At 38.9% G+C, this 22,619-nt stretch overlaps 1 protein-coding gene across 1 annotated transcript in view; it reads left to right on the forward strand.

The window, feature by feature from the left end:
- Positions 1-93: 93 nt before the first annotated feature.
- The window catches only part of LOC127577808 (ankyrin repeat and BTB/POZ domain-containing protein 2-like), a 157,547-nt gene continuing 135,021 nt past the window's right edge, over positions 94-22,619 (forward strand). The window contains exons 1-2 of the mRNA XM_052029386.1: positions 94-1,217; positions 5,818-6,113. Coding sequence (XP_051885346.1) covers positions 631-1,217; positions 5,818-6,113 — 883 coding nt within the window. The 5' untranslated portion in view covers positions 94-630. The remainder of the gene's footprint in view (positions 1,218-5,817; positions 6,114-22,619) is intronic.

Raw genomic sequence — 22,619 nt, forward strand, 5'->3', positions numbered from 1 at the left:
TTGGAGGCGTGTGATTGACGTTTCGTGCGGCTCACCCTGGGATTCTGCAGCTCCCGGCTTGCGGAGCCGGCAGCAAACGGAGCGAGTGGCACAGGGCATTTGATAACAAGTAATGAATTAAAAGATAGCACGGCGTTTGTAAGGATACAGGCGCTGACTCTTTAAAAATGTAATAATTTCGAAAGAACACAAATAGCTTTGGAACAAGACAAGAATCTAAGGTTTCGGCACTTGCAGTGGCGGACAGAAGTTCGCTGAAGGGAGTTAAAGGGGCCGCAAGTTGCACAGAAGGTGGAGTCACAATTTTCAGTATCTTTGGTATAAAACCAAAGGCACTGCGGATGACAAGTGGAAGTTTTTGTTTTGCTCGCCCTCTGATATTTTTCATAGACTCTCAAAGGTGACCGGACGGTGAAGTTTGGAGAAGTTCACTGATTTTGGATAGTTAAAGAGCGGCTAACAGGAGGCCAGTTGCAGATTGAGAGGTTTCCCAGCTGATCGCCTTGCAGCGGGTCGCAGCATTGCAACGCGCACTGCGCTTTATGTCTTGAAGAAGAGTTGGACAGCACCCCATCTGAACAGACTTGGCGTGGACTTGTGCAGCCGGTTCCAAACTGCGCGCCTCGCACAATGGCGGGATTGTACAACTCCACACTGAAGACGCTGGAAGATCTGACTCTGGACTCGGGTTATGGGGCAGGAGATTCTTGCAGGTCTCTCAGTCTCTCTTCCAGATCGAACTCTCAAGCCTTCCAAGCAGCCCACAACAGAGGGAACTGGTGGTATCTTTCTGGTTCCATGAATAGCCGCAACAACAGCTGGGATACGGTGAACACGGTCCTGCCGGAGGACCCGGAGATTAACGATATCTTCTTCAAATGCCCCCGGCTCCCGGAGCTGGAGGAATTCCCATGGACCGACGAAGACATTGGACAGATCCTGAAGAAAGGGAGGCCCGGGGAGAGTGGAAAGCTCTTCTCCCTGGATGCTGTCAGGAGATTGTCATTCCTGTTGAGGAGAGCTCTGATCCGGATCTCCAGGGAAGCGCAGCGGCTGAGTGTCGTGCACTGTAAGTGCACCAAGTTCGAGGTCCAGAGCGCCATCAGACTCGTCCTGTCCTGGTCCTTGTCCGAAAGCTGCATCTCTGCTTCGGTGAAAGCCCTGTCTCTCTACAATATGAGTGCTGGGGATAGGCTGAGGAAAAGCAAGAGCTCCAGGTACTTACTGCCTTCTATAGTATTTTCTGAATGTCGAATAAACACGCTGAGTGCAATTTAAAAATATTGTTCCAGATGGGTAAGGATAAGCCAGCCAAACTTGGTGTCAGTGCAGATAGCCTTGTCTACCATCACTGCATGCATTCAAGGATCTATGTGAAATGAGGGCACATTGATATCAATTTCTTACAGTACCCCATTTTTAAAAAAAATTAAATTGGTCGCCTCAATGAGGACACGAAGTGTGCTTTTCCAAGGTTAGACGACTGCAGATAAGAGGAATCTTTGCAACTCAAGCTGGCCTTCCCCATGTTGGCAGTTTGGGGAAAAAGACGATGATAATGGGGGAGCTGAACAATTTCCCCCAAATGAAACCCTCTGCATTAATGAAGGCCTTTTTTTAAGGAATTAAAATTGATTCAAACTTGAGCAACTAAAATCCAAATCATCAACTATAAACACTAATTTGTCTGGAGTTTGAATTTTGAAATTAGTTGTTGATAAAGTTTGGGGTATTTATTTTAGTGTACAGTAAAATTGAGTATTTTCATTTATTAAGAGAAGCATCACCTTTTGTGTAAGCTCAAAGTGGTAATGATCCCATGTGTACATTTATTAAAATTTACCACCTTCTGCAAGTTCACCACTGTCTCACCATTGATCAGCACACCCCACAAACAAATCTCCTGTGTATTTTGAAAGTCATGTGGCAAAATGAATGATCATAGAAATTCTGCATGATTTATGTTTGTTCCTGGCGCTGAGTTTTTTTTTTGAGTGGAGGTTTCAAGCATACTATTTTGTTTTTCAGTTTTGACTGGTTAAAACTAGAAAAATGCACACAGTGGTTATTAAGTAAATTCATCTGTTAGACGTGCAGTTCTAAAATCATGATCCTGTATAATCACTCATGGAATCATGAAATACAACTTTCAGGATGAACATTTTCTCTGCTATTTATCAATATTAGCCAGATAGTGGATTAACGCCAATGCAGTAATCGCAAAGAGTTAGCTGATTGTTTTGCAATGTAGACAGATTCATTGCCTGCCTAATGTTATGAAGTTATTTTAGTCCTATTATTTCTATGCCACTGCACAATATAGATGGAGGTGGCAAAGTACAGAGAGAATAGTGAGATGCTTTTTACAAACCAATAACAAATTTGGTCTGTTATTTATCCATAAATACTTTGCAGTGTAACATTCAAAATTATCAAGGCTTCAATTTTAAGACAACATTGGGGGAAAAAACTGTGTATAAAGACACTTCCTTTTACTATCAGAGCCAAAAAAATTCAGTTGTGGAACACTTTCAAGATTCTACTTCAGCAACTCAACATGAGTTATCCATATTGCCACAGTTATCTTCTATTAAAGCATTGTTATAATTATGTGTGCTGTCTGTGACATTTAACTATCAACAAGATTTGATAAATGTTTTTAAGTTTTTCATGTAACAACAAAATATTTTGCTTTCCATTTGTTGAAGATCCTTTTCCAAGTCAATTTCAATTTATAAAACACACTTTAAATTCATTATTATGACAACAATGCCGCAAATTTTAAAAAGCAAGTACCTCTCAAGGCTCAAGTCTTTTGCTGGATCACCAATATGGAGCAAAATTATCTGCAGTTTTAAGTTATGTCTTCTGAAAATAAAAAAAATTAAATCCTTCAGATGGGTCACAGAGAAATCTTGTTAATCTAGGATGGGTACAGACCAGCTTCTTAACTATGGAAGGACAATACTGAGACTTGCATTGGGACAAGAATAGGCCATTTAGCTCTTTGGATCTGATCTACCATGATAGGACAAAGTTGGCTACAAGAATCTCCTATTTTCCTTTTGTTTTAATGGAAAGCTATCAATCATAGATTTCTAATTACCTTTTGGAAAACTTGCAAACTTCTGCCATACTTTGGATGTTGAAATGTTTCCCAATATTAGCCTTAAAAGCCTGAATGGTTTCCTTCTATCGCTTCTTAAAGATTTTAGTTGTCAACTTTTAATGTTCTAAGTTGCAGGGAATGCAAACCTAGTTTGTGCAATATATCCAAAGTATCATGCATTATGCCTGGACTCAAGCTTACTGTTAGTAAATCTATGCATCAAAGCCATTATTAAATTTCCTATTTGAAAATAAAAACTGCAGATACTGAAAATCTGAAATAAAAACTGAAGATTGTGGAAATACTTGGGTCAGGTAGCATCTATGAAAGGGAAACATAGTAAATGTTTCAGGTCAAAGACTTTGTGTGGTGCTTAGAGCTTCCTATAGTATTCACAGTGTGATCCAACTAGAACTTTGTATAGCTGCTGCATCACTTTTTATTTCCTTCTATAGAAGTCCTCTGGATGTAAAGGTCAACACTTTATTAGCCACTTTGATTATTTTCTGTAGCTGTACATGAACCCCCAAAACCATATTGAGCTTTTATTGTTTCCAGCCTTTCAATATTTGGAAAGTAATTTGTTTGGAACTATTGGAACTATTTTAGATATTTTGAGTGGATGACCCCATATTTACCAACATTAAAATCCATGTGCCACAAGCTTGCCATTTCACTTCAAGTAATATCGTGTAATTTTATACTTCCGTCAACACTACTTAAGATGCTACTCTCCTTTGTGACATTTGGCAAACTTAAACGATTTGATAGGAAGTTATATATCTGAGTTAAAAAGTAGTAAAGTAGTTGAGGTTCCAACAAAAATCTCTGGCAGAATGTGACTAATAGCAGGCAATTGCTGAACTAGGTCAATTTTCCTTCAATTCCTTTAGCTCCACCTTTGGCTAGCATTTTTTTTGTCAGACACTTTATCAAATACTAATGAAAGTCCATTTAAATAACCTCATTAAACATTCCACTGTCCACTGCTTGAGTCACTGTTCAAATAAAAAGAAAGTCAGGCTTGTCAGTCATGACCTATCCTTTACAAATACATGCTGCTTTTCTTTTGATTAAACTGAAAATTTCAAAACGTATGTTCAGTCTTTCCTTAATTGTAGACGCTAGTAATTTTGTGGCAGCAGATGGTGAACCAGTAATTCTCTGGTTCCTCCTTCACACCTTTCCTTAATAGCAGAGTGATAGGCACAACTTTTCTAATCTAAAGGAAAATCTCCTAAATCAAAAGAACCATGCAGGTATTCTGATTTCAGTCTTCAATGTTCCCACCTATTTTCTTTAAAACCTTAGAGTGAAAACCATTTAGTATTGGGGATTTCTCATTGACTTTATTATAGTTAATTTGATTACTTAGTATTTCACTAAGTCCCCAGTCTTGATATTTAGTTCCAAAACTATTATTCTTGACATCCAAGTTTGGCTGTGAGTGGAGGGTTGATGATGCCAATGTGTTTGATGTAACCAATGTGGAAGTTAGCAAGGCCTTTGACAAGGTTCCATGTGGCAGGCTGCTCAGAATGTAAAGGACCCAAGGTATCTGACAGAGGAGTGGTAGATCAGTGACGGGAAGCAAAGGTTAATGGTTCATGGGTATTTTTAGAATTGGAAGTCTGTTACCAGTGGCGTTCCTTGTACCCAGTCCTTGGCTTTTTGCAATGTACTTTAATGATACAGACCAAAGGGTGGGAGGGAGTGATAAAGAAGCTTGCAGATGATACAAAAGTTGTCCTGTAGTTGACAATATGGAGGAAAGTTTGAGTACAGGAAGATATCGTCGGGCAGAGAAATAGCAAATGGAATTTTATCCAGAGAAGTGTGAGATGTATTTGGTGAAATTCAATAAGATAAGGGAATACACAATAAATGGGCGGATAGTGACTGATGTCGAGTAACAGAGGGATCTTGGAGTGTTTGTCACAGATCCTAAAATGTAGTGGGACCAGTCAATGAGGTTATAAAAAAAGGACTCTTTTCTTCATTAACTGACGCATAGCATGTAAGGGTAGGGAGTTGTGCTGCAACTGTATACAATACTGGTTATGCCACAGCTTGAGTACTGTGTACAGTTCTACACATCTTGTACAGAAAAGATGCACTGACGAGGGTGCAGAAGAGATTAGAAAGATATTGGTAGGACTGGAAAATAGTAGCTTTGAGGATAGATTGGAAAAGCTAGGGCTGTTTTTTTATCTCTCAGAAGAGGGGAGACTGAGGGAAAATTTAATTGAGGTACATAAAATTATGAGGGGGCCTAGATATTGTAAGTCAGATCGATCAATTTACCTTTGGAGAAGGATCAAAAACCAGGGGGCTAGGATTAGAGAGGAGATGAGGAAACCTTTCTACACTCGGCAGTTGGTGTGGGTCTGGTGCGCTCTCCCTGAAAAGGGTTGCAGGCTTGGTACTTGAAGATGGGATTAAATTGGTAGCTCTTTTGTGACTGGCATAGAAACAATGGGCCAAATGGTCTCCTTTATTGTAAGTTTTCTATCATTTGATAATTCTATGAGCAAGGGTAACTATTGAAAAACTGGATATGTATTTGAGGGAAATTGGTAAGTTTCCAAAATTGAAATCCATTCCAGAAGTTGAGTGATGTGTACCCTTCTGGAGGTCTGCTGTCCTTATTTCATGCTGATCTGATTTGGATTGACATGTGTTAATATCACTTCTATCAATGCTTTCAGGTGTGGCCTTACTTTCTCAGTGGGGCGCTTCTTTAGATGGATGGTGGACACCAGAGTTTCCGTCCGCATCCATGAGTATGCTGCTATTTCTTTGGCTGCCTGCATGGAGAGTCTGCTGGAGGAGATTGGGATCAGAGTAGCAGCCGGGCATGGCTCGGAGGGAGGAAGTGGAGGCATGCATGACAGCAGGCAAGAGCTGTCAACAGAAATGCTGGAGATGTGCATCAACAATGACGCTGAGCTTTGGGGAGTCCTGCAACCATACGAACATCTTATCTGTGGCAAGAATGCCAATGGTAAGGAGAGAGACTGATAAAACCTTTTTTTTAATTAAAGTGTTCAAACCCATTTTGTGCTAATTCAGTCCTTTCACTTGCATTTTCCTGTTAAACGGTGAAAACAGCAAAATTATAGATGTTTTAAAACACCCTGACTTCTACCTCTATCCCATGAATCTGTGAAAACTCTAAAAGAATGCTATTCAGTAGAAGAGAGTAACTTCAGATTTAAAGCATGTATTATTTTTATAAAATATTTTGGTTGTGAGGAATATCTGCGAGTTTGTGGCTGCTCAAGAAGCAAAGTCGCACCTGGGTAAATAGTGTTTTTTTCCCATTGGTAATTTTATTTCAACACCTTTGCAAAAAGGTCTAAGGTGGAAGGCATAGAAATTGAACAAAATGGGTAATGTGAGAAGATGCACTGATAAGCAGTGTGGCACCATCTGTATTTTGTAAAATAATACCGGTTTTGAGAATTGAGAGGTCCAGGCTCTTGTAAAGGAGTGTGTCCATGGAGAGAATAAGATGCAATTCAGTTCTCTGCACGAATGGCAGGCAAGGAGCATTCTTGAACCATTTCCAACTTGAAATTAAGCTCCAAAATCTACAAGAAATTAAAATTGCAGCAAGCGGCACTACTCCCCAGGGGCATGCACCCTTGCAAGACCCAGGGATGGCATCAGCTGTTACTGGAATCTTTCTCTGTTGGGAGTTGTGGATCTGAGGATTAGTATTTAATTATTGTTCACAGCCTGAAGTTGTTTTTTTTAAAAAAAAAGGCTGTGGGAGATGTGTGGGTGAGTTCTCTACATTGGCAGTGCTCTTCCTCTCCTTACAGTAGGCTTTTCTTTCAAGTAAGAAACATGCAAATCAGGTACCTCTGCTTAAGTGTCAAGGCCACTTAAACTGTTATAAATAAATCCAGATGACTTTTTAGTGCGTGAGACGTGATAAAAGGAATTGTAGATTTAATAAAGGAATATAACATTTCAATTTCTAATATGCTAGCATAATATGAAACATTGCAATGTAAACATTTGATTTAAATTATTTGATTGCTGCTGGTCACATATTGCTTCAATGTCTTGAAATGTTCAAGCAGAATATTTATCAAAACAATATAAAAAGATCTTATTTCACAATGTGGAGAAGGACACAATGAGATTTTTATATTATAAAATATTTGTGCTCTGAAACAGAATACTGATTACTAAGGGGAATGTAATAAATTGTCCTGTTTAATAGAATAAATCATAGCCATACGCTAAAGGTAAAATAAAATTGCACTTTTGATGTATTTGCAGTACATTATTAAGGAGTAGACAAGCTGCTGTGGTTCTCATGGGATCAGTTTTTCTCTTTTGAAAATTTGAAGCTGATTAAAGTCACTGTGTTCCTTATTCAATGATTTATGCTACATTAGTCTCAAATATGTAAATTCAACAGGGCAGTGATTTTGTTTTGAGTTGCTGCTAGTTTAGAAATGGGAACAAAAGCAGATGGACTTCTCTAACAATGTTGCTAAAACTTTCCAAAGGGAAAATGACGACGGTTGGAGAATTTCAGAGACGTGATTCTAATCATTCCAGAATTTCATCTTTTTTTTCAAGCAACAATACCTGCTGAGTTTTGGCCTACATCTGAGAAAATGGGTTAAATAATTCACTGGAATATTCTCCAATTTCTTCCATAAAAAGTGGCAGTGAAATTCCATCCTTTGTTGCCACAGACTTGTGGGGTTGTTGAAATATTTCTGCTTATCAGGATTTGATCTTGCTGCAGTTTAAACTGATTGGTTTACAGTATCAAGCATAGATCAAGAGAAAAATGTTGTAATGAGGGTTGTGAAATTGCCATTGACTATAAAAGGTTTAGCTGTAGTGTTGCTTAATTTGAATTATTAGGCCTTTTAGAAGTCTCTTGCTACATATTTTAAAAAATCAACTAAGTGAACTGAAGTTTTGGAAGTATCAGCTTCTGAAATAGGAGACAGTTTAGTTCAAGCACCCACATAAGGGATTTGCAAAAAATCAAATATTTGCCCAATATTCAAACTTCCTCCCAGATAATGTAAACTCTGGTTACTTCAGACTTAAACTCGTATGTCAATAATTATTTTACTAGTTGTTTGCAGAAACCACTGACAAATTCATCTATTGGCAATTTTTCTATTACTCAACATCAAACTGCAATTTGTTTTATCCTTCATCACATTAATTAAAAAGTGAAAGAACAACCGATAGCAAAATCACTCCAAGAGAAATCATGCTGAAGAATTCATAGTCATAGAGACGTCATGGAAATGCCCTTTGGTCGTCATGGACTTTGTGGACCATCAACCACACACTTTTACACTAAGCCTACCCTAACCTATTTTCTTCTCGCATACCCATCAAACCACCTTCCCTCCTCCACGCCACCCCCCCGCCCCAACCCCAACGATCCTTTCTGTCCAAAGACTGGTTTATGTGAGACTTTTCCTCATACAAGGGAGAAGTGTAGTGAAGGCATGCCAACCCAGTGATTGGTGGATACCTGCTCACTGGTTAGACTTGCCCATAATTTTACTAGAATAGACAGTAAGGTGAGATCAGCTACAATAAGCATGACTAGGCTGGGAAATGGAAAACTTGCATTGGGCTTTAAGCTTCAGGCAATTAGTGTGTAAAATAGTTGCATCCGATTCTATTACATCTGACCAAGAAGCACTTGTGCAAAAAAAAATCAAATATTTTTCATTTTGCAGACTTCCCTAGATTCTCAAGCGTTATACCCTTGGCACAAATTTCCATCTTCTAATCCCAAGATAATTTTTAGAAATGGAGCTGGGTAACTTCTTGCTTTGAGTCAGGAGTCCAGTGCAATTACACCAGTCGTCTTGAAATAGAGGTTTATAAAATCATGAGGGGCATAGATAAGATGAATGTTTTTTTCCTGGGTGGGGGAGTCTAAAACTAGAGGGCATATATTTAAGGGGAAAGACTTAAAGGGGATCTAAAGGGCAATTTTTTTTTCACACAGAGGGTGGCACATATTGTGTGTAAAATATGGAATGAGCTGTCAGGAAGTAGTAGAGGCAGGTTCATTACAATTTTTAAAAGTCAGGTTTAAAGGACAGGTACATAGATCGGAAAGATTTAGAGGGATATGGGCCAAATGTAGGAAAATGGGACCATCTTAGGAAGATACCTTGGTCAGTTAGCAATGGACGAATTGTGCTGAAGGACCTGTTTCTGTGCTGTATAACTCTGTCTATGTGACTCTTAAATATGGATTTAAAAAGGTGGTTTGTTTTTGACAGAACCTTTTAGAGTTAATTTGTTTCTGGGAGTAGGACAGGGTTGAATTGGATATGAAGACAACATTTATGCTTGAGGAGGCAGACAGTTTGTATTGTCAAATAAACGCACAGACTTTTTGTTTTCTATTGTAAATTCAAGCATAAAAATAGAACATGTAAAAAGCAAATAGTTTTATTGTAGGAAGGAGTGATCAAAATTACTTTTAATATGTACCATTGAGAGTACTCTTAAACAACTCAGTAAACCTTCTGGTTGGTCACCTAATGGACTAAAGTCACTAATCTAAAGTTTACTTGATGTTGCTGGCCATGATTCTTTGGTCTCGGACTTGTAGATAATCCATGAAAACACGTCAATGCTGCATTAGGGAAGAACTACACAGTCGGCAATTCCATGTTTCTGCAAGGTGTTAAATTGAAGCCCAATTTCTATTCTTTACTAGATTTAAAAAATCCCATGGCAATTTTCTACAAAGAACAGGTTAGTTGTCCACATTTATCCCTTAATCGGCATCACTGTGAAAAAAACACTAGATTGTCTGGTCACTATCCCATTGCCGTTTATTGAACCTTCTAGTCTCAAAATTGGCTGCCACATTTATTAAATTACAGTTAAGTTCACAACCAATCAAAAAACTTAAGAACTTTTTCTTTGTATGTTGGCTTTACAGAAGTGGCACTAATTTGCCGTAATGGTGATTTTTAAAAAAAACCTGCATCGTTAGTTTAATTGATCTAAGCACCACACCAAAGTACGAAAGCAACAATAATAGTGCAAATACTGGTCATTCTGGCAAGTGATATTTTTCTTAAAATAGTCAAAAGATTCTTTGCTCCCATGTAGATAGCATCATCAAAAGGTATACTGTGGGTATCTGTATCTTCTCCATGATGGATCAGAATGGTAGAATGATGGGAAAATCATCAGTCATTCTGTCATCACTTTTGGTTGATGCTAGTAGGACTGTGGTTGCATCCCAAATTTAAGATGCTTTCCATAATGATAAAAGTTCACAAGTTGGATTTCTCCCCAATAGTCTGTGCTGGTAAACAGTACAAAGATTGAGCTTTCACTGGCATTTTTCTTTTTTTTAATGAACTGAAACCTAATTTTATGTTTAAAGTTGATGAAATACCATATCACAGGGCATGAAATGAGTCTTTCTGTCATTGAATACTGCACTGGGAGTAATATATCTTGTTCATTGTGCTCAATCTATGAAAAACACTGGGTTGACAAACAGAATAATTCAAGCTAAAACTGATAATCAAGTTTGTTATTAGAAGTAGTATGGCTCCTGGAACCTATCACCGAGTGCGAAGAATTACTCACATGGTACCTTCTGATGCAAACCAGAATATTTTAAAGTGAAATGAATAACAAAAGAATTTTGCAATCATGAGTATTATACTACCTCATCCTCTTTATTGGACCCATCCTATGATTCATGTAAAAGTTAAGATATTTACATTAATTACATTATTTTTGTAAATTAAAATCTGTTTATTTAACAGTTCTGTTTTCAATCATCCCGATGACTCTCAGACCACAATTATTTTGAAGTATTCTCGATAGTTTCCTTGTTAGAAGTAGCAATGACAACAATAACTTGCACTTGTATATTACTGATGCGGTAGGATAATGTCCAGCATTAACAGGGTAATTTGATGTTGATTGACACAGAGCCAAAGACACAAGTAACAGGAGGGGCACTGAGTTTGGTCAAAGAAAGAAATTAGTCATTTCACTCCCCTTCTTTCCCCCTCTTCTTCCCCCCCCCCCTTCCCATTACAGTGTAGAACAGTGAACTTTCTTGTAATTTCGTCAACGTTTTAAATTTCAGTCTCCAAATTTCAGAACCTTTTTATAGCCTCATCAAAACTATTGAGGAAATATTAACAGATTATAGTGAGATTCCTATGTAGGTCTAGGATCAATCATTTAACAGCTCCTCAAGCATCTTAAACCATCAGGATTGATTATAGGCTTTGTTGAAGGTTGGAATTTGGTCTATATTCTCTGGTTTCAAAAAAATAGTATAAAAGGAAATAGGAGCTTTTCTTAATTAAAAGGGGTAGTGCTTTTAAAATGAGTTGCAAGAAGAGAGTAGGTAGAATGGAAGCTCACTTGAAGTAATTTCCATTCACCTTGTGCAAATATGCTGAGTTATTTTTCACTGCCTGACAATATATAAGGAATACAGAGCAATGAAGACGTAATGCAGTAGGGTGTTGTTTCATAGCATACATGTGCCCTGATTTAGCAACTCCTATTTTCCATATGAATGTGCCAGTTCAAAGCCTCATTAATTAGGAATTTGAGCTAAATATCTTTATGCATGAACTATATGCAGTCAAGGTTAGGAATGGTAAGGCTGATCTGTATCCATGTTGCAACAACTTCTTTCTACATTGTTCCACAAGTTTTTCCTTTATGGGAAAGGGAATTGCTTGTGTTCACTAGGCAACACCTTGCTTATATACAATTTAAGTAGAAGAAGCAATAAAAGTAAAGCTGTAGAAGTCAGTTGATCTATTGATGTATTATTTTGAGAAATTGCAGTAGTGCTGGGAATTGTTTTGTGCATTATATAGTGCCTTTGCCTCAACTGAGAGTCTTCAACTTTGCTTACTCAAACAGCATTCTTAAAATTTCCTCCCTTTTTCATTTATTTCTCCATATTTAAACCTGTATTTCTTACCAAGTTCTTGGTCACACCCTCTATCTCTCACCATGGCTGATCCATTATTCAATATGCTTACTTTCTCTTCCTCCTCCCACATCTTCATCTAAGTCCCAGTGAAGTATCTTGAAATATTAAATAAATGCAAGGTGGGTTTTATTGACATTGACCATAATACACAGCAGCAAATGTTTTCTGAAAGCTAAGCCACCAATAAGTAGGCTTTTGGTTGACTGGCAGTTAATTTTTCTGAAATACTTGATTTTTGTTGTTAACCTACACAGATGTTTGGTAGAAGATGAAAGCTCAGTGTGCAAGGTCACTGTACTGATGAGATTTCAGTTTTATCCGGTGAGAAGGAAAGTCCAAGGTTGGGTAACATCCTGTGCTGAGTTGGCGATTGCAGTCAGTCCCACAAATTATATTTTGCACCAGGTGGCTCCTGGGAAGTCATGACCAATCTTTCCAAGAGCCTCTGGTGTAAAATGTTCTACCTCCTCCCTTGGTGGAGTGTGAGGGGGTGGGATTCAGTTCCATTCTAATAACCCTCGCCCCATGGCTGAAAGGTGTGCTGCTTCTGTCCAGATTAACAAAACCAATAATCTTTTTCTCCCCCCAACAGTGTTTAGTTTTGCTTTAACTTTCAAAGAAAAACGGTTGTGCACATTGTTGTAAATAACTGAAGTGGTGGAAATTGCTTTAACCAGGCTTGTATATCCCTTTCCATAATCAAATAAACACTGTACAAGAGGGCTCATTTATTGCATGTTTTACATTTTTACTCCATTCTCAGTGATAGAACTGTTCAACAACCATAAAATATTTTGACTTTGTTCTTATAGAGTAAAATGTTGTTGATGTTAAAGAAAGCACATTCCAGATGGTTTGAAAGCAGCACAGTAAAATCTGGCGACGATCCCTGTTTTGTGCCATTGCCATTTGATGGTGATAGCATCTGGGTTTGATGTTTGATCTTATTCATGCAGTGTTTGGAATTTCTTTCATTTCTTCTCCACAAAGATAAGAAAGCTGTATATGCAAATTATCAGACTTCTGGGAACAGGATGTGCAGTGCTCATGATGTGTCCGTTATTTTCTATTGGAATAGATGTAACTTATTTTAAGTTTGTCCATTTCCTTCCAGCTAAACGTGAAGGTAATACCTAATCACTGATCGTTAGAGTTTTCTAATGCTGTATATAAAAATGTTCAATTTAATTAGAATACAGATGTGTTTTTAGTGGTTGGAACAAAGTACAGATACTGGAAATCTGAAACAAAACAGAAAATGCTGGAAAGAGTCAGTGGGTTGGGGTGTGTCTCTGGAGAGAGAAACAGCCAGCATTTCCAGTAATGGAGTCTCCATTAGAACTAGAAAAATGAGCAGTGAGTACACTTAAGTTGCAGAGAGGGGGAAAGAGTAAAAAGAATAGGGGAAATGCCTGCAGAAGGGCACAAACCCAGTAGTTAAAGACAAAAATGAAAATTGATCCAATGACACCTGTGGTGAGGGGGAGAGAAACATCCACTTTCCTGAAATTGTTGGATTTGATGTTGATTCCTGGAGGTTGCAACAGGCCCAGAGGATAGACGGATCTCATTGGAGCAGTGAAGGCCATATGCAGGGAGGTCAGAGTGGAATGAGAGGGAGAGTTAAAGTGACAGGCTTTCTCCAATTTAACGATGCAGCAGTAGGAATTTGCATAGGTAAAAGCAAGGCTTTGGTGATATGTAGAGTAATATTCAGATCCCCTCTCTCCACTCATTCTTTGTTACATTGACTGTATTGATGCTGCTTTCTATACTCGTACAGAACTCAAATTTCATTACCTTTGTTGCCAATTGCCACCCTGCTCTCACCTTTCTCTCTGCACAGATGTTGCTGGATATTTCAGTTTTCATGTGTTCTTTTGATTTCTTTTCCATCTCTAACTGCTGGTTTTTTGAAATGATGGTTACCTTGACCACTTTAGTCTGCATCCTATCACAGACATCTGTTCTGTTCGCTTCACCCCTTGACCTTTCTGCAACTTAAACTCTCTATTTTTCTCATTTTTTTCCTCTTAGTCTTAATGTTGTGAAGTTTTGGAATTTTGCAACCAATTGTCAAATATTCCAGAAGAAATCCCCCTCAATAGCACTGTTGAATAAGACAAACTTTTATGCTTAGGCTAATTGTGCAGTTTGCAACTAGCTCTGTTATTGCTCTTCCTGTATGAGTAACAGTCGGTTTAATGACCTGGAGATTCTCCTTGATTGTGTTCTTTTCAGTACAGTTGGAAGAGGAACTGCGGTGTAAGTTATCCAAGTTTGCTGATGTGAAAATAGGAGGAGAAACTGTGATGAGGACATTTGGACTCTGCAGCAGGATATAGATTGAGTGAATGGACAAAAATTTGGCAAATAGTTTATTGCAGTAGGAATCAAAAGACAATGTTAAAATGGAGAGAGACTGTAAATGAGCAATGTACAGAGGGATCTAGGTGTTCTTGTGCATGAAACACAAATAGTTAGCTTGCAACTGTAGGAAGTAATTCAGAAGGTAAATGGAATATTGGCCTTTATTTCTCAGAGGCTGGAGTTTAAAATTCCAGAATTTTTGCAACGATTGAATGGAGTGTAAGAGAGACCACACCTGGAGTACTGTACATAGTTTCTGTACCGTTAAATAGGGGTATATAAGAAAGGATATACTGGCATTGGAAGGAGTTCAGAAGATAGTCACCAAACTAATTCCTGCGATAAGAAGGTTGGCCAATAAGGAATGGCTAAAAATGTTAGACCTGTATTCTACAAAGTTTATCAGAATGAAAAGGTGATTTTATTGAAACACTTAAGATTCCAAGTGGGCATGACAAGCTAGCTGTTGAGACTTCCCACTGATGGGAATGTCTTGAATGAGGGGACATAGTTACAAGATTAAAGGGGCATTCATCTAGAAGAGCTAAGATGCATAGGTATTTTTTTCATTGAGGGTGGTAATGTCTGGAATTCTCGACTTCAGTGAGCCGTGGAAGCTAGATCAGCAGAGGTATTTAAAGAGGAACAGAGGGCCGTGAGGAATGGGCACAGAAGAGGAGTTGAGGCCTTGGGCAGATCATATTGAATGGCAAGGCAGGCTTGCAGGGTTGAATGGCCTATGTCTGTTCCTTTTTTCTTGTAAATATATATTCTTGTGTGTGGTTCTTCTGATTTTTGTTGATTCTAGTTCTTAAGGTCACAAATTTGAGTACACTGTAATAATTCAAGTTTCCATTTACTTTTCATCCTCATTTCAAAAACAATGTGTTAGGAACAGCTCCACCTATAAATTTCCATGCAGATGTGGCCAATTTTAATCACAATTTGGATTTTCCACTGATTACACCTGTTTATATGAAATCCTAAAGGGCCAAAACAAAATTTAGAACAAAATTAAGCTGGAACTTTTTGACACAAGGGGTTTGTAGATGTGCTTCAAACTGAGTATTGTACCCAATTTAGTAAACAGATTAGTACAACTTCCAAAACTTGGATTTATTTCAAACCTAGTTACGAACTGGCAGTAGATTAACACAGTGATTGAAGGTGCTTATGTTTTGTGACTAAACTTGTTTAAAGGTTTATCAGTCAAATTTTAGCAGGTTACCACTCTTAAGTTTATAAAGGAGTACATCTAAAGCTTTTAATTATAAGAGCATTCTGAGTGGGAGGAGGCCTTAGAGTTTCCTAAGCCTGCATTCTTGTTCAATAAGATCACATTTGGTATGATATTTGGTCTCCATGTTTTTGCTCAGTCTCCAAAACCTTTATTCCTCCCTCATTAAACATCTATCTTTGCCTTAATGATGCTATGTCCCAAGCAGGTTGGGGTAGATCAGTCCAAACATTCATAACTTATTAGGAAACATCTTCACACTATCTACCCTGTCATTTCCCCTTAGAATGGGATCAACATCCATTCTTCTGCACTTTTATCTTTCCTCGGAGACCAACCCACTCACCCCAGGAATTAACGCTGCCCAGTTGAGTTGGTTCATGGTGTTTAATTTGTTTGTGCAGAAGATTGCAAAGGGAGGGTTGGTGGTGGGTGAGGGGCTGATTGGTTTCAAAGCGGCACAATTTTGTGTGCAATTTGCTGAGTGGGTCCAAAGCTAAAACTTTATACTGTATGCTTCAATGAATTCCAGTTAATTAATGTAATTTTGATCTGTTTTATTTTAATTCTCATGTTAATCAACTAACTAGGTGAAAATGCTGGCACTGATGAAGCATAACGAATACACAGCAGATAGCACTTTGAGGAAATTGAACACCTAAGAAAGCCAACCAGACAGTTTATCCCATACTTATGTGCTTAATCTGTATATGTTTTTGTGGATTTTTTTTATAGTATGGCTTCATTTTTGTTTGAATGAGTTGGGATTGGCTGATGCCAGGTTTCGTGCCATGGACCTAGCATTATTCCTTTTTTTAAAAGTGAGATTGGCTAGTACTTAAGCACAGAACTCTGCCCCGTGTGGCAGGATTTTGGACTAACTCTGCACTTAGCCAGTTGAAATGTTGCCTGTCCCTTAATCAAGTTACAATATTTACAATGTTTTGCTCCCCCTTTCCCCACCACCTGCCCCTTCCCTCCCAACCTTGTTTAGGGTTGCATTGTGTGGAAGCTGGATTGTGCAGTGCAGTTTATCTCAGTGTTACAATTGAAATCTGAGCGAATAGAGTGAAATGAGCTGACATGTCATTTCCTTGCACTCTGGAATTTCATGGTGATACAGCAGGGAAAACGGAGCCTTCCCACCCACCCTGGAACCAGTTCACTGATCTTTGCTGCACCCCCTCAATGGATAGCAACCAGGAGTGGGAACTCCCAGCCGAGTTATTTTTTTCTCACCTCCCCATTCCAGAACTGCAGAGCCCATTCATAACAGGTCTGCCGCAAGCAAAAGTGTTGCAGCCTTCCAGACTTTGGGTTTCTCTAACGTTCATTAACGTGCTCTCTCTTCATGCCTCATTTCCACCTGCCATCCATTTTGTCTTTCCCCTCAGTATATGGTCCAGCCTGCAGAACGTGCCCCAGTATGCAATACAGTGGTAGCGGTTAGCGTAACACTATTACAGCGCCAGTGACCCAAGTTCAATTCCAGCCACTGTCTGTAAGGAGCTTGTACGTTCTCCCCGTGTCTGCGTGGGTTTCCTCCGGGTGCTCCGGTTTCCTCCCACATTCCAAAGACGTACGGGTTAGGAAGTTGTGGGCGTGCTATGCTGGCGCCGGAATACTCTACCGCAAAAGATGCATTTCACTGTGTTTTGATGTACATGTGACTAATAAAGATATTGTATCTTGTAATTACACAGTCATAGTACCTTATCCCATCTGTCACATGTTCACTCTATCAAATAGATTTCCTTGGTTTTGCCCACACTTTACTCCTAGCCCGACTAACTTACTTGGGACTGATGAAGGGTCCCTCGTCTGAAACATTAACTGTTTCTCTTTCCACATATCTGCTTAGTTTTTTTCAAATTTTTTTTAATCCTGCATGTGGAAATCTAGCCTGCTGGGCAAGTCCCACCACCTTGCCATTAATAATTCATTACACAGGCCTGGTAGCTTAATGTGCTGGCAACGGTGCTCATTGAGCCATTTTGACCCATTCTATCACTGACACCCCCTCTGTTCTACACATCCCTGCCCCAGCTTCCCTCCTGCTGAAATGCAGTTTCCCAGTTCTGACAAAGGGTTGCAGACCCAAGACATTGTTTCTCTTCCCACAGATACTTCCTGACTTGCTGAGTATTTCTGGCACTTTCCATTTTGGTTTCAGACTTCTAGCATCTGCAATTTTGTTTTGATTTCTCACAATCAAAAACAACTCTCGGATGAATCCTGGATACTGTTGATTGCTGAGCTACACAGTAGAAAATCTACAACCCATTAGGAGAACAAGGCACCATTTGTACCCACCACTGAGACAGAACACTGCTTTTATTTACATTTCTGGACTCAGAATATTTCTGACTTTTTCTCATTTTGTTGACACTCTTTCATATGATACATTTTAATAATAGAGGCCACTTGGCCCATTGAATCCATACCAGCTGCCAGAGCAATCCCACTGATCTTATTTCCCTGTATTCTCCTCCTTGTGTCCATAAAATCCCTCCTACCATTCAGTTCTCCCATGATGCACTTACACCTGCGGCAACTTGCAGTGGCCAGAAGAAAAACACTCAGTCGCAGGAAGAATCTTCAAGTTCAACACGAACCCCATCAGAGCTCGGGGTCGAATTTGGGTTGCTGGAGCTCTGAGGCAGCAGCTCCATAATCACTGCTGGAAATGATGCAGTAGAACTGGTCCCTCCCCCTTCTACCTCCTCTCACTTTGCTCAGTGTCTGTGATTTGATTCAGGATTTCCGAATTCAGCAGAAAGCCAAAAACATCTCGACCGCCAGCAGCATTGCTTTCCTTTCTTCTGTCAACTTGGCTCGCTCCGCAACATCATGCTCGGCATGTCAACAAAAATGAGGCTAGGTTTTCAAATGAAATGCGCATTTTATTTTGCTGGATTCGTCCCAATTGATTCAGTTTCCAGTTTAATTCAAAAACTGATACAGTGCTTGAGATAAATTAAAGTGTATTGTTATCATTTCCCTGGATGGGTGTGTTATATCTCCAAGAACATAATTTGTTGAAATAGAAATCCTAGGCTTGCACATGTAAATTCCTGGAGCTCTTTGTTAGCTATATTTTTCCTTCAGTTTCAAAGATGGAAAATCAGCTTTTTTTTTCTGGAGATCAGTATTTTGATCTGTGATGCCACTGACTCGGCTATTATTATAGTTGTTCATTGACAGTAGGCTAGTTATTTTATGGAAGAACAGCCAAAGCCAGAGACTATTGTATTCCTCCCCCCTGTGTCCTGTTCAGATGGGGATTTGCAGTGAGCTGAGCCATGCCAAGAGTAGTGTGGTTAAAGTTTATTTTTCTTTTCCATTGTAATCTTTTTGCTTAACTTTTGACTTTTTGTAAACTGCAGCATGACTCCTTGAGTTGAGTAACAAAAAAAATTGCCTTCATTTTTTTTTTGCTTCCTGTTATCTCCAGAATATTCTTCATATTATGAAAGCATTAAAGGATATGGTTCTCTGGTACCCCTGAGGCTATGATAGTCCATAAGCTGAAACAGAACAGTGTTAGGGTGCTCAATATGGAGACAAAAGAGCAGTCCAGTGACATCTTGGAGCAATAAAAATAAATTTTCTAGCAATGGCCACTGAATAGAGAGCAGGAGTAATGCATTCCAATTCCTACTTTGACTGAGATCAGCAACTAAGCATAAATTGTAACTAAAGCTGAGAACTTCAGAGGTACTAAAACAGCATTCTGTGTACCACCCTGACCCATTGTGTTTGTTTTAACAGAAAAATATTCTTCCCTGTATTCTAGTTTAGTTATTTGATTTGGCAGTTGTGATGTTCTTGCATTTTTGGCCTGCAAATCTCAGAACTTTTTCTCCTTTAATTTCTCTATGCTGGATAATGAATGCGAGTGGATGCATACTAAAATGCTCTGTAGAGCCCCTGTGATAGTTCAGGTGTAATGGGGGGGGGGGGGGGGGGAGGGATTATTGGCATGCATCATGTAAAACTTTATCAATGTCAGTGATGCATTTTGCAAACTTTTCCTTTGTTGAGCATGTTAATTGTGTATAATTTTGTGAGTTGCATATACCACAGTGAATGGGCCTTGGCTGGAGGCTGGTGTTAAAATAAGTTTTACACCACCACCACTGCTATAAGTGAGTGAACAGCATGGAATGACCTGTTTGAAAGAGCAATAAGATGAGGGGCAGACAACCTGATTTTCTAATAATGACTTAAACTATGGCAAAGGTGAATCCTCAGAGAGGATCAGACACCCTGGGCTCTTCCAGAAAACAGAATCGTCGCTTAAATAACGAACATAAATTTGTTTCATCATTGCAGCTCAACCGATCTTGTCAACGTCTACCCAAACTGACTCCCCAACATATGTGATCATCATATCCTTTGAGTTTTGCATGTCAGGTTGTGTTCTTCTGTCAGGAATTGCTTTTGTGAGCAACAATCTGCTGGAGGAACTCAGTGTGTTGAGCAGCATCTGTGGGAGGGGGAGGAATCGTCAAAACCTGATGCAGATTGTTTGTTGCTCCAGATTCCGGCATCTGCATTCTCTTGTCTCCATTGCTTTTGTGAGTGTAACCCATGGTGTTCCTCAGTTGAGTTGCTGTGGGTCATTGTGGCAGTGCAGATGTCAAATGTGTATTGCATAATGATTGAAACCATTGTTGCGTTACATGCAAGGAAAAATGCAATCAAAAGTTTGAGATTGCACTATGTGATAGATTTTGCTCTATAATTCAGTTACAAAAACACAAAAGAACATGGATTACACAATTAAATTTCTACGTCAAGATCTATTGCATTAGAGAAGATCCAAAGTAAGGGACTTCAGACATTTGATCCGACATGTGGTAATGTTCAAAAGGAAGTATGTGGCTGCCCTCCCTCAGTACAAGCCCAATGATCTAACAATTAACCACTATTACAGAAAATTGCTGAAACCCAAACATAACCTCACCCTGTCCTTAAATCTCACCACAGATCACTTATTTTCCTTGTCGCTCCTTGAAAAGTGCAAACTGAACAGAGGTGAATAAGTTAGTAACAGATTAGTGTTACTGTTTTTCTTTAAAACAATTACTTTTGAAATTAAACAGCGATTAACAAAGTTAGATGTAAATGATTTCATCAGATCAATTTTTTAAAATACCTCTCAAGTGACTCGAAGCTGATTTTGCACGTTGGCTGACTTTGACAGAATATTTCTGAATGGGATTAGTGGCCTTTATTTTTCAATTAATCATTGAGTAAAGCAATTGTGTGGTCACAAACTGGTTAAGAGAACGTGAACAAAATATTACCATCTAATTGCAGGGCACACATGACACAAAGGGACCATTGAACAAATAAGGAGTTTTAGTATTTGTTATTATTGCAATTGTCAAATAATTTAGTGAGTGCCATAAATCATTTTTCCCCATAGTCGCAGTGTTTGGGTAGAAGTTGAAAGTTCATTATTTTGCTCATAATGTGTGCAATGCAGTTGGAAGTTAAAGCAGTTTTCAGTTTGTACTTGTTCAAATCAGATACTTCAGAATTTCAACAATATTGCTTAAGCTTGGCTGGAGAGGAATTCCATCCCATTATGAAACTAGACATGGGCACCATGTTGGTCCAGACCAGAGAAAATGAGTGACACGGTCTAACTGCTAAACACGAGAATTTGGAAGGAACAAAGATTGAAAATAGTTATAAATTTGAGTGTCACTCCCATACACATCATTACATTTTCATTGGCTGATACTTATTGAAATCCCAGCAAAACTTGGAGTATTTTGGAGTGGGGGGGGGGGGGGGGTAGAATTTTAAAATAGATTTTCTTACCCCATACAGTATGTAATTATGTGCCCTTATCCAATGTCCCATTAATTGGAATGATTAACATCTGTGGATGCAAATCATTAATCTGCTTTATTGTATAACAAGCCAGTGAAACTACACATTAGCAGAATTAGCAAAACTCACTTTAATTTAGCTTATATTTACAAAGAAAATAATAAACCTTATCACCTTTGCTCGGCAGTCTTTATATGGAAGCAGGCCAAAATTTGAGCAAATGGGCTCTGATCTGCTTTATAGTTGAGGTAATATATTTGGTCCCAGCTTGCAGTAATGTCAGAATTGGCTCCATATTGGTGTAAAGCTTCTCTTAACAGATCTTGGTCAACCTTCCTCTTGCGAATTTTCTGCCTCTCACCGATAATCAGGTCTCACAAGTAAACCTCATTGTATTCTCTTGTCATGAGGGAGCAGTTTTATTATTTAAGTTACCAGTCTTAATGAGGTCCTGTATTTCTTGCATATTAGGATGAAATGGGTTTTAAACATTTTTTTGAATACACCTTAATTTATACAGTGTCTTTAATGTTGCTGTCTACTGAGGCAAATACGTGAGTATCTGGCTTATTGCTTGGGATGTGTTGCCAGGATTGAGTGTGAATGGAATCATCATTAAAAGGGGTAATGTTATTAGCACTTGTCTATATCACAGCCAACACCAGCACTCTTGAGCAGCCTCTCTACACTGAGCCATGGGTAATTCATTGCTGGGGAGCACCATTGCAGGACAGGGTTTCCACAATGGCTACCTGGCTCAGAAGCAGGGAGGGTAGGGGTTCCCAGCACAACATCATGCTGCCTGAGGGGATGTCTTTTACAGGTGTGTGCCCCTGATACTTGAGTGTTCTGATTGGAGGATCAATGAGTCCACATTCTACAGGGCAGCACCAAGTGTGGTTCTTGGGTAATGGTAGTAGAGCTATCAACAGCCACTGTTTATTGAAAGCACCAAACACCTAACCTGGCGAGTGACAGCAACTGCATTTAGTATGACGCACATTACTTGCAGGATTAGAAATGCATCTGGGAGAAGGCAGCCCATCTGAAAA

Source organism: Pristis pectinata, chromosome 14 (assembly GCF_009764475.1).
Source record: "Pristis pectinata isolate sPriPec2 chromosome 14, sPriPec2.1.pri, whole genome shotgun sequence".
Taxonomy (NCBI): domain Eukaryota; kingdom Metazoa; phylum Chordata; class Chondrichthyes; order Rhinopristiformes; family Pristidae; genus Pristis; species Pristis pectinata.